Raw genomic sequence first — 13,027 nt, 5'->3', positions numbered from 1 at the left:
ATGACATTATATGAGATGTGCCAGAGTTTCCTCCATCAGATGGCAAATAACTGCCACTACCAGCCCTTGAGATACGCAGAGTGCAGATCCATCTATGCAATTTCACATGTGCTCATTTAAAAAATGCATTCCATGTAGTTTCCTCGTTAATCTATCATCTATCTATTTGTAAACAAACAACAGCTCTGCATTAAAATCCGTACTTAAGCCCACATACACATTTAAATATTATTTTATCCCAATGTATTTCATCTTAAAATGGACATTTTAGTGCATTTTGGTACATGGACTTGTCCCAAAAGCTTCTGTGCAATTAACCTGCAAAGCAAGTTGCCTTGGGGAACCTGGTCTGCTGAATGTTGACTGTATGCGTGCAAAATCTCCAGGGCCGGATTTAGGTTTGATGAGGCCCTAAACTACTAAAGTAATGGGGCCCTTTGTATGTCCAGCTGTCCTTTGTCAACAACAAATTGTCGCTGTTTTTATGTTGAATATATGCTATATGGTAATTTATGGACCTAACAGGTATCTAAAGTCATTTGCACACAACAAATAGGAGCCTACACAACACAAAACACTGTTGTGGTATGTAGGTTTTATTTTATTTGTTTTTATTATCTTATAGTTTAGAAATGTACATCCAGGGTTTTTTTTCTTTTAATTTTTTGGGGCACCCCCCAAGAGAGTGGGGCCCTAAGCTATAGCTTGTTTAGCTTATACGTAAATCCGGCACTGAAAATCTCATAGACTTCCTCTGAAAGAAAAGTTCGCAGGAAACAGCACTTGATTCATTACAAAGCTATGTGAGATTGAGACATTTGTATACTGAATTAGGTAATTACGTATTGAGCATCACCATTTAGACTCAGGGAGAGATTTTACCAGTTGTGCTATCCTTTTAAAAGTGGAAATACCATCGCCTGAACATAGGAAATGGCTACATACAAACATAGGTATGCTCTATCAGAGTGGGGCCCTGACAGGACAAGTTTAATGCTGTTCCATTTGGTGATTGCAAGCAAGGCATCCCCAGGAGTACATTATGAAAAGAGGACTAGTCACAAGGGAACCGTTCTATAATCACCATGGCCAAATCATGGCTACTCAATGTGTAGGTATCTAGGGCTTTCAAAATCACTTGAAGCAAGGACTTACTTTACCATGGGGGTGCCATGCTTTGTTAGTATGCAAATTACTTTGGGACAGATAGAAATGTTAATTTCTATTTTGATGGAAAGCAGCATGCAGCTGATGTCAACATGGTCTAAATTGTGCTGAGCCCCTTATTTTCCAGTTTTGAGGCACTGAACTACAGAGCAGAGTGATGTTTCTGGCTTATTTAAAACAAAGCAACAAAACACAACAACACCAGTTTCAAGTGCTGGTTTAAGAGTTCCCTCTTCCTAGCGAGGCACTCTGAAGATTTTTCATTCTCATTTCAAAAAGCAGAAAACCGTGTTTCGCAGGACATCCTTGCTTCTGTTATACGTGATTTTTCTTTCTCTCTTCTATTCTGACATGTCTCATTCCCTTGTGCTTCTCTAATCCAGATAATTTGATTCCAAACTATCTCATCAAGTGACTTCCATCAATTATTCTATCCACAGGTAGCCCATTTCTTTTGCAGGGGAGTTTCTTTTGCACATCAACCCTGTGAGGCAGGTGAGGTTGAGAGGCAGTGAGTGGCTCAAGGTTACCCAGTGAGCTTCATGGTCAAGTGGGGATGTGAGCCTTTGTCTCCCAGGTCCTAGTCTGATACTCAGAGTTCACACAATCACATCAAAAATGCTGACTTGATATGACCTCCAAGTTTCCTTTTCACCATTTCAAGTACAGTGGTGCCTCGCTAGACGAATTTAATTCGTTCCACGGGTCTTTTCTTATAACGAAAAATTCGTCTAGCGAATCCCATAGGAATGCATTGATATTTTTTTTTGCCCATAGGAACGCATTAATTGAATTTCAATGCATTCCTATGGGAAACCGCGATTCGCTAGATGAATTTTTCGTAAAATGACTTCGTCTAGCGAGGCAACCTCCGCTCGAAAAATCCTTTCGTTAAGCGGAAATTTCGTTAAGCAGGGCATTCGTTAAGCAAGGCACCACTGTACTTGTCTGAAGTGGGTACAAAATCGTAATTATGAAGTTCATGGCCATACAGCATTTAAAAAAGAGTAATACTCCTGATCTCAATGCTACCTGCCCTCTACAGCCCTCTTAATTATCATTAATTGCATATATTTATACCGTGCATTGCTCATTGTAAAGGTGGGAATTAATGGAAGCGTGGAAGTTTGCAGGCAGTGGAACTTCAAAACAGCACAAGTTTCTTAACAGAAAATAATAATAGAATAATCAGTGATAGACTTTGTCAAGTAACCAACAAACAACATCAGGGATTAAAACATGCAAAGGTGCGTATCGAGGGTGGGGGGGAGGAATTGGATGAATCAATGGCTTTTATGTTAGGATTCCTACTAATATGTACAAAATGAGAGTTGTTAGTTTTGCTAAAGAAGAAAGGCAAATGTTTCACTCACTTTCACTAGTCTCATACTCCATTTCTACTTCTGTTTTTCCTCCTCTACTTCTGGTTCTTCTATGCTCTTTAAAACAAAACCAAGGATCGTTTTAATTTTAGGAGAATGGCAATTGCTCTAAACTACAATATGACATTTTAAACAAAACAGCTAGTAACACACAAACATAGATATAATAATAATAATAATAATAATAATAATAATAATAATAATAATAATTTCATCATTGTGCTTAACAAACAACAAAAAGGTCATTGAACGCATCTTTAATGCCACCCTCTTCAACGTTTCTCTGGTTGGTATGCATATCCAGGCAATGAAACTGCTCTGTCCATTCTAACTCATCAAAATGTGACAGCACTTTCTTCAAGTTACAAATCTATTTTTGAGTGCAGAGAGAATAGTTTCAACAGGAAAGAAGATACCGCCCCCACCCAGGGGATAATGGCAATCTCCACAGCAGAAGATATACCCATCCATCATTTTGATTGCCAAGTCAGAGGCTGTGCTCAAGGACTACTAAGGGCGGGCAGTTCTTGGAAAGAATACCTTCTATGGAAACAAACTTTTCTTCATAAATCTGGAGTAGGTACATAGGAATGCCCGGTTTCCTTACGTTTCTGTATTATTTGGGTAGAAATAATAATGGTAGAAATATGACAAAAGACTGCATTTTACCATTTGGGATCCCTTGCAGATCTACAGTTCTACTTTGAGATGCCAGGGACTGAAGCCTTTTGCAAACAAAATATTTGTTATTCCACTGAGCAATGGCCCTCCCCCAATTCCATCATTGATTGGCATGGTTTAGGGAAGTCATGTGAACAAACAAAAGCTAGACCCTACTGCATCTTCATTGCACCAGCTGTACCTGTGATGTTCTATCATGTTATTATTATTTATTGTGAGTAAGCTGTGTATTGCCATGGTCTCTGGTCATACTAGTTTTGCAAACTTTGGGGGCACATTGAGCAGTAGCTGGGAATAGCCAACTCAATAATTTTGCAACCATAACATCTAATAAAACACACACAGTCCTTACTGTGCAGAAACTTATTTCTTTTCTTTTTTCTTAAAAAATAAATAAATCTCTATGGTAATGAATATACACACGTCAAGCCAATCCAGTTATGCAACCCATGAAAAGAAAAATAAATGAGTAAAGGCCGCTTGACCCTACTGCATCTTCTTTAAATTACTGTTGCCTGAAATTGACATCATGTCAATTGGAGCTGCAGGCATTATGACTAATTTTGAAGCACAAATCATCTTGGACTTCCATCTTTAGCCTCTTGACTTTAAAAGGTCTGCCCTTGACATTTCAAAAAACAATATTCTAAACGGAAAACACGGTGTATGTATTAAGGAAGTCTAAAATTGACCGCTGCCCTTCTTCCTATTCTTGCTGGAAAATAAAATCCATACACAGCTGCTGTTTCTTCTTCTTCTTTACAACAACATGTCCAAAGCTGCTTAAAATAAAACTGAAAATTTCAATAAAAGTATCTTAATAAGATGTAGCATTTTATGACAAAGATTAGTAAGTGAGCGTTGAGGTTCTATTTGGCCTCATGGTAACCAATAGCCACTGACAGACCAATCCTCCATGAATTGTCTATCTCCCTCTTAAATCTACCTATGGCAAGTAAGTGCTTGGATTGGTGACAAAGGAAATCCTATCATGCACACAGGAATTACGCAACTTTTCCCCCCATATCTAGCATCGCTAGGACCCCTTACGACAGCACAGCTGTTGATTTGTCTACTGATTTAAAATTATTCTTTTTGCTTTGGCACTTGCTCAGCTGAGAAGGTAAGTTCCAAAATAAACTAAAGTGCATTTGAGGCAACAGAAAAGTAGTATTAAGTAAAACAAGCAATTACATATTCCATTTCCCATTAACTAAAAAGTTATATGAGTCATTCTTGGCTTTCTTCCTTAGAGACACATTAGAGGGTAATTTAAATGAGCACGTTTTATTGGTTTTACTATACGCAGATGCTACTGTTTCCACAATATGCATATTATTACATTATTACACAAAGGATATTATACTTCTATCATTTTCAATATGGAGTGCACCAGCAGCTCAATAGCACTGCTAGTATGGATTCATGAGACCCCTGAATCTTATTAATAGAGGAAATATAGAAAAACTAAGATCATGGCCACTGGTCCCATCACCTCCTGGCAAATAGAAGGGGAAGAAATGGAGGCAATGAAAGATTTTACTTGCAAATGGTGACAGAAGTCACGAAATTAAAAGAAGCCTGCTTCTTGGGAGAAAAGTGATGACAAACCTAGACAGCATCTTAAAAAGCAGAGACATCACCTTGCCGACAAAGGTCCGTATAGTTAAAGCTATGGTTTTCCCAGTAGTGATGTATGGAAGTGAGAGCTGGACCATAAAGAAGGCTGATCACTGAGGAATTGATGCTTTTGAATTATGGTGCTGGAGAAGACTCTTGAGAGTCCCATGGACTGCAAGAAGATCAAACCTATCCATTCTGAAGGAAATCAGCCCTGAGTGCTCACTGAAAGGACAGATCCTGAAGCTGAGGCTCCAATACTTTGGCCACCTCATGAGAAGAGAAGACTCCCTGGAAAAGACTCTGATGCTGGGAAATATTGGGGGCATAAGGAGAAGGGGATGACAGAGGACGAGATGGTTGGACAGTGTTTTCGAAGCTACGAACATGAGTTTGACCAAACTGCTCGGAGGCAGTGGAGGACAGGAGTGCCTGGTGTACTCTGGTCTATGGGGTCACGAAGAGTCGGACATGACTAAATGACTAAACAACAACAAGAGAAAATAGAGTAGGCTTATATTATCAAGGTAGAAAACAGGACAGGAAAAACAAATCATAGAGTGGGCAGGGCAGGGGAGGCCTGTGGTCCTCTAGATGTTGTCAGAACTGACTGTTGGCCATGCTGGCTGGGGTTGATAAAAAATTGGACTCTAACCGAAGTCATCCAGACAGGTTGTCATCCCTGCCATATAGAATATCTAACTCTTCCATTTCTAGACATAAGTGAGTGTTCCAGATGTGCCTTTACCTCATGCACTCTGAAATTACATACAGTGTTCTTGAAGCTACCAATATGAGTCTGATCAAACTCTGGGAGGAAGTGGAAGACAGGAGTGCCTGGCGTGCTCTGGCCCATGGGGTCATGAAGAGTCGGACACGACTAAAAGACTAAACAACAACAACAACACATACCCTTTTGCATTTGTGTCGGAAACTTCTGGTCCATTGTTGAATCTGTTGCAGCACACTCTTAACCATGTCTATTTAGAGACAAACCCTATTTAATTCAATGGGGCTTACTCGCAGGTAAGGCAATACAAAAGACAGAATCCAAGTTAAATGGTGACTGCACACTCTTTTCCATAGGAAGTTTATATATGTCACCAAGTTCACCTCCATTTCGCTTCAGAAGATCACCTGAAATGTTTCTTATATGCGTGGCAGCCATGCTTGTCCTTCATCATATGCCCTGTTTGCATATGAATGAGTGCAACTGTGCCTAATTTTCACATGAAAAGGAGTATGTGGCCAAGGGAAGCTGAACTTATCCCTGCATCACCTCCATACAATCATAGCTGCCAAGTTTTCCCTTTTCTCGCGAGGAAGCCTATTCAGCATAAGGGAAAATCCCTTAAAAAAGGGATAACTTGGCAGCTATGCATACAATACTTCAGTTGTTTCTCCCTGCCCCATTCCATCTCAGTTCTGGTACTGGAACCTGCAGGGCTAGAGTAATGTGTGAATATTCAGATACATACATATATGAGAAACACATGCATGGGATGTCATGAGACATAGGACACTTGGCAGAGAGAAAAGAGTGGAACGATGCAGGCGGATTCAGCTAAACACATTTATGTGTTTCCTACTGATGTTAGAAGTACACCCCCCATCTCATATTAGACACGAACAGGGCAGACATGTAAACAGCAAACACATCTGCCTACACGAGGTCCAATTTTGCTTTTTTTTTTTTTAAATATTTTTTATTGAAATTTTTCAACATAAGACAAAAGGAAAAAGAAAACAAGCAAGAGAAACACACAAAAACATGAAACCAGAAAAAAAATACACAAAAAATAAATAAAAACACATTCTAATTAATTATTCCTTAAACCCTTTACATTGTCTTTAGGGACCTCCTCGGGTTTCCCTCCCTTTGGTCCCTTAGAGATTATTTAATTAGCAAATTCTACATCATTTTAATCACATTAAAGGTCATACTTTTTAACTATCATCTCACATGTTATAAATTTCCGCAGTTCGTTTACTACTTAATTTCTATTCTACTAAATTACTTTCGCATGTTTTTTAAGATATAATTTAAAATCTTTCCATTCTTCTTCCATCGCTTCTTCTCCCTGGTTGCGGATTCTTCCGGTCATCTCAGCCAATTCCATAAATTCCATCATCTTCATCTGCCAGTCGTCAATCGTTGGTAATGTTTGTAATTTCCAGTTCTTAGCAATCAGAAGTCTCGCTGCCGTAGTGGCGTACATAAAAAAAGACACATTTTTCTTTGGAATTTCCTTCCCTACAATGCCCACTAGAAATGCTTCTGGTTTTTTAACAAATGTGTTTTTAAACACTTTCTTTAGTTCATTATAAATCTTATTCCAGAAGTCACTTACCAGTGGACACGTCCACCACATGTGGTAAAAGGATCCTACTTCTTTCTTACATCTCCAACATTTATTATCATGACTGTGGTATATTTTTGCCAATTTTACTGGTGTAAGATACCATCTATACATCATTTTCATTAGATTTTCTTGTAATAAGCTACACGCAGTAAATTTTATATTCACTTTCCACAGTTTCTCCCAATCCTCAATCATAATATTATGACCCACATCCTTTGCCCACAAAATCATAACATTCTTTGTTTGTTCATCTTTCGTATGCCACTCAAGCAGCAATTTATACATTCTGGAAAGTGTTTTTAGCTTGGGTTCTAACAATTCTGTTTCCAACTTTGACTTCTCTGATTGAAAACCAATCAATTTATCCATTTTAAAAACTTCATTTATCTGATGGTATTGGAGCCAATCGTCTAATTTACACTTTAACTCCTCGTAAGTCTTTAACTTAAATTGGTCTCCTTCTTGAATCAACAAATCTCTATATTTCGGCCAACTGGGTTCCGTATTAACTCTTTTTCGAACCTTGGCCTCTAATGGTGAAATCCATTTAGGTGTTTTTCTTTCTAACAAATCTTTATACCTGGTCCAAACGCTATACAATGCTTTTCTTATTATATGTGTTTTAAAGCCTCTGTGGGCCTTTACTTTGTCATACCATACATATGCATGCCAGCCATAAAGATTGTCATAACCTTCTAGATCTAAAATATCTGAATTTTCCAACAGAAACCACTCTTTCAACCAGCAAAAGGTCGCTGCTTCATAATAAATCTTTAAATCGGGCAGGGAGAAGCCACCTCTTTGTTTTTCATCAGTAAGTATCTTATATTTAATTCTTGGCTTCTTCCCCTGCCATATAAATTTCGATAACACCTTTTGCCACTCTTTAAAACAATCCAACTTCTCAACTATTGGCAATGACTGAAATAAAAACAGCATCTTTGGCAATACATTCATTTTAACAGTAGCTATACGACCCAACAGGGAAAGTTTCAGGTTGGTCCAAGTCTCTAAATCTTTTTTCACTTCATTCCACATTTTTACATAATTGTCTTTAAATAGATTCAAGTTTTTTGCAGTCATATTAATACCAAGGTACTTTACTTTCTTAACAAAAGATAAACCAGTCGCCTCCTGTAACTTTTCTCTTTCCTTGCTGTCTAAATTCTTATCTAAAACTTTGGTTTTTGATTTATTCAATCTAAAACCTGCTGCCTTTCCAAATTCTTGGATTACTTCCAGAGCCCTTTGAACACTGGACTCCGGATCTTCTAATGTCAGAACAAGGTCATCTGCAAAGGCTTTAAGTTTATATTGTTTCTTCCCTACAGTCACTCCTTTTATTTCATCGTCCTTTCTAATCTTGTTGAGTAAGACCTCCAGGACCGTTATAAAAAGCAAAGGTGAGAGGGGACACCCTTGTCTTGTACCTTTTTCAATTTTAATGTCCTCTGATACCATATTATTAACAATAATCTTTGCTCTTTGCTCTGAGTAGATCGCCTTTACTCCAGTCAAAAAATTTTGGCCCACCTCCATTTTTTCTAAATTCTTCTTTAAGAACGTCCAGGAAATATTGTCAAAGGCCTTCTCTGCATCAATAAACATTAGCACAGCTTTTTTATTTATTTTCTGTTCCAACATCTCTAAGATGTCCACAACATTCCTAATATTGTCCTTCATATGCCTTCCTGGTAGAAAGCCGGCTTGATCTTTATGTATAAAATCTCGTAGGACCTTTTTCAATCTAGAAGCCAGAATACTGGCGAATAATTTGTAGTCCACATTCAATAAGGAGATTGGGCGGTAATTCTTTACTTGCGTTCTATCCAAGTCCGGTTTGGGTATCAGGGTGATATAGGCTTCCTTCCAAGACTCGGGGGCCCCTCCTCCAGTCATGATTTCGTTGCATAAGTCTTTCAGAGGTTGGACTATCCAGTCCTTCATTAATTTGTAATATGTAGCTGTAAGACCATCCGGTCCTGGGGTCTTACCCAGTTGCATTTGTTGTATCGCTAGTTCTACTTCCTGTATCGTTATCTGTTGCGAGAGTAGGGTTTTCTTATCCTCTGGGATTTTATGCAAACCATGTTTGTCCAAGAATTTCTCCAATTCTTCTTTGTCTTGTTTTTCTTGTTTATACAATTGTTTAAAATATTTCTGAAAACATTTTCTAATCTCTGTCGGGTGCTCCAGATGTTTTCCATCTTGAACAAGATGTGTAATAGTGTTTTGCTTCTGCCTTTTTTTCAATTGCCATGCCAGCAATTTTCCACATTTATTCGCTGATTCAAAGGATCTCTGTTTCATCCATTTAATTTTAGATTCTATTTCCACATTCATTAATTGGGAAAATTGTCCTTGTAATGCCTTAATCTCTTTTTGTATCTGTATATTCTTAGGATTTGCTCTTAGCTTCTTTTCCTTTTCTTTCATTTGATTCCAAATCTTTTCTTTCTTTGCATTATATTCTTTTTTCTTGATTGTATTTTGTTGGATCAGAAATCCTCTCATTACCGCTTTACTGGCATCCCATATAATTTTCTTACTGACAGATGTTCTTAAATTAATCTCAAAATAGTCCTTTATTGTTTTTTGTGTTTTTTTCAAAACATTTTCATTCCTCAACAAAGCATCATTCATTCGCCATCTGTAAGTGCCCTGAAGAGATGTTTTTAAGTCAAGTAATACTGCATTATGGTCGGAGCAAGTTCTTGGGCAAATTTCGGCCTTATTTATCCTCGGACCCAACTCTCTCGAAATCCATATGTAGTCGATACGACTCCACGATTTTTTGGCATTTGAGAAGAAAGTTTGGTCTTTTTCCAATGGATTTTTCAATCTCCATGTATCAATTAAGTCAAAATTGTCTGTCAGTTCAAAGAAAGACTTTGGAAGTCTTCCATCTTTGGATTCCTTTTGTCTTTGAGATCTGTCCATTAATGTTGACACCACTCCATTCAAATCTCCCAGTAAGCATAATTTGTAATCCAAATAATCCAAAAGTTTCTCGTGTAATCTTTTGAAGAAATCCGATTTTCCATCATTTGGAGCATAAATTCCCAGAATCAAAATTTTTTCGCCTTGAGATGTGACTTTTGAGATGTGCTTTTAATGAAAGTGGAGAGTGTTTGGTACAACAGATTTGAGGGGGGGATTTAAAATGAAGGGGAGCTTTAGAATCTCGCTTTTGCGGGATATTTTTGTTTTTTTGCATTATTCAAGTCTGCACATCAATCCTGCTCTTCTCACTTGTCCCTAGCCCCCTAAGCACTCACTGCACCCCTCATTGTGAAACAGTGCTAATGAAACTGGGATACAGACGCAGCTTGGGTACTGCGGGGATTTTCGCTATGAATCCACAATTGTCGTTCTGCACCAGCCCGGCCACATTCAACACAGAAGCAGTCCAACTGCCGATGGTTGCTGACAGCACCTGTTCCTTTCAGGACCAACCATCACCAAAAAGTAGAACATTAGAGTCTTTGTCAGGCTATGGCTTGCTTACATTCAATTCTGAATCCTATCTTATTTTTGTTTGTTGCTTTACTGTATGTGTATGGTCGGCTCACAGAACAAAAAACTAAGATGTGATGCAGAAATACAAAATATAATAATTAAAATGATATATCCTGATAGTGCTGGCAAATGTTAATCAAGTCACAAGGCACCTGGAGTATCCGTATGGTGAATCATTTTCAAAATGTGTGCTGCCTTGAATTATTTCTCTTTTTATAAGTAACAAGCAGAAGCTGAGCTAGCTCTGGCTACCTTTGCACCTTGGAGAAAAGCAGCCAGAATTCATATTTGAATGTGGTCACATAAATATGCAGACAATATTGCTATTTCTGTATCCATGTACTTGTTGGGTAGTGGTGTGACAAGATCAGACAATCCAGCCTGTGGATTTGTGTATATGCTTATGATTAAAATATGGGTCTGAGTGAGTCAACTTCTGTCTTGCTAAGATCCAGATCACTGGCAAAATCAACTGGTAGAGGCGGCTCATCATTGAGGCAAGGCAAAGTGACAGCAGGATCCACAGGGGCAGCAGATCCCAATGTAGATCTTCACTCAACCTTTCTTCCCTGGCTGTAAACCTTTTTTGGTTTGCCTCAGGTGCCAAAATCTCTTGGACCGGCCCTGCCTACTGGTTTAACTGATGTTGTTTCTAAATGAGAATGGTGATGGAAATCTCAGTCTTCATAAGACATTATGGAGACTAGGACTCAGAGGTGGAGATGCCATTAGTACTTAGCTTCAAATTCATCACTGAAAGCCTGAAGCCTGTACTTGAATAAAGCCCGTAAGTTCTTATTTTATTTTAGATACTAAGGGCTTCCACCCCTGCAGTTAGATGTTTTAGACCAGGCATCCCCAAACTTCGGCCCTCCAGATGTTTTGGACTACAATTCCCATCTTCCCCGACCACTGGTCCTGTTAGCTAGGGATCATGGGAGTTGTAGGCCAAAACATCTAGAGGGCTGCAGTTTGGGGATGCCTGTTTTAGACTGAGTCTTCTTTGAGTTTCACCTTGCTAATGGGATAAAATGCCTTGACGGCACTCAGAATCTGGCTCCTACTATTTCCAGAAATCACAATCTGCCACTAAAAGTCATTACCATTAATTTGATACTCCCCCTTTTTTACTTCCTGCAGCACAATAGCCACAGACTTCCTCTGGGGCAACTCAGTCAGATGGGCAGGGTACAAATTAAAAAATATGCATTTTTTTCCTTCCAAGTCCCATTCAGTCTTCCTTTCTCACATGTCTATAACTCCACACCACACTTAAACATCTGGCCCTCCAGGTGTTGGACTAAAACTCCCATAAGCCCCAGCCTGCATGGCAAGTGGTCAAAGATATGGGAATTGTAGTTCAGGAGTACCTTGAGGCCGCCCCTTCTTTACAGTCTCAACTCTTTTCATATCCTGACCTAGATTCTCCAGTGTACTCCTTCACAGAATATCAGGAGAATGGGCTGAAATCTCACATTTATCCAATGAGCACAGGGTGTAAGTGAGGAAATTCTGTGGTTCCTCCGGAGGAGGGCTTCCCTATTCTCTCAGAGGGTTACTTCCCCAAGTTCCTATCTTGGGTTCGCACATGTATCTCCTCAGAAATTCAAGGTCCCTTGCAAGTGGCTTCCACTGATAACAAGGATATGTCTGGGGCAAAAAGGTCTTGGTGGTGCATAGCCCCAACAACCCTTCCATCTTAGTAACCTGTTGAAGTAGGGTGTGTGTGTGTGTGTGTGAGAGAGAGAGAGAGAGACAGAGAGACAGAGAGACAGAGAGACCAGGAATCTATGGTGGACCAGGGATCGCTTTCAGACCCTGAACACTCTTCTCCCCCACCCAAGGAGGTTGCAATTGTTTGGGGAAAGCTGGAAGTGAATTCTACTCAGACCACACTGTTTGCATCAGAGGTTGCTCAGCCTCTTCTGATAAAGGCTTGCAGAGAGCTTTAGCTCACTGGGAGGAATCCATCATGCAGGGGGTGGGGGTGGGGTTTTTGTCCTTATAAATTCAGGTAACCTCTTAACAGGCTGCTTTCCATGGCCCAATCCTGTCACCAAGGTCACCTTTGCAGAGTTCTATTTTGCATCCCGCTGACATTGATACATGTTGCCAGATGGCAAAAGATGAAGCACAATCATTCAACACAATGTCTGACCTACTTACATGCCTAACAATCTGCTGCCTCATGCTTGGTAAAAGCGCCAACGCTTTTGAATAAAAATGCAACTTGTTTTCTTAGTTAGCTTAGATGTAGTGAGCATATTTTGCATTCTGAATGGAAGTGTTCCAGCA

The 13,027-nt window shown here is 39.2% G+C and overlaps 1 protein-coding gene across 4 annotated transcripts in view; it reads right to left on the bottom strand.

Moving 5' to 3' along the window:
• Positions 1–13,027, bottom strand: part of PLCB1 (phospholipase C beta 1) — a 441,431-nt gene that overhangs the window by 20,680 nt on the left and 407,724 nt on the right. Inside the window, exon 32 of one of the 4 annotated variants that reach the window (XM_035110112.2) lies at positions 2,541–2,606. The exons of the other annotated variants lie outside the window; for them this stretch is intronic. Within the exon in view, the coding sequence (XP_034966003.1) occupies positions 2,565–2,606 (42 nt within the window). The 3' untranslated portion in view covers positions 2,541–2,564. The remainder of the gene's footprint in view (positions 1–2,540; positions 2,607–13,027) is intronic. 4 annotated transcript variants of the gene reach the window in all.

This window comes from Zootoca vivipara, chromosome 3, assembly GCF_963506605.1.
Source record: "Zootoca vivipara chromosome 3, rZooViv1.1, whole genome shotgun sequence".
Lineage (NCBI taxonomy): Eukaryota > Metazoa > Chordata > Lepidosauria > Squamata > Lacertidae > Zootoca > Zootoca vivipara.
The sequence above is the reverse complement of the archived record's forward strand: the minus strand, read 5'-3'. Positions and strand labels throughout refer to the sequence as shown.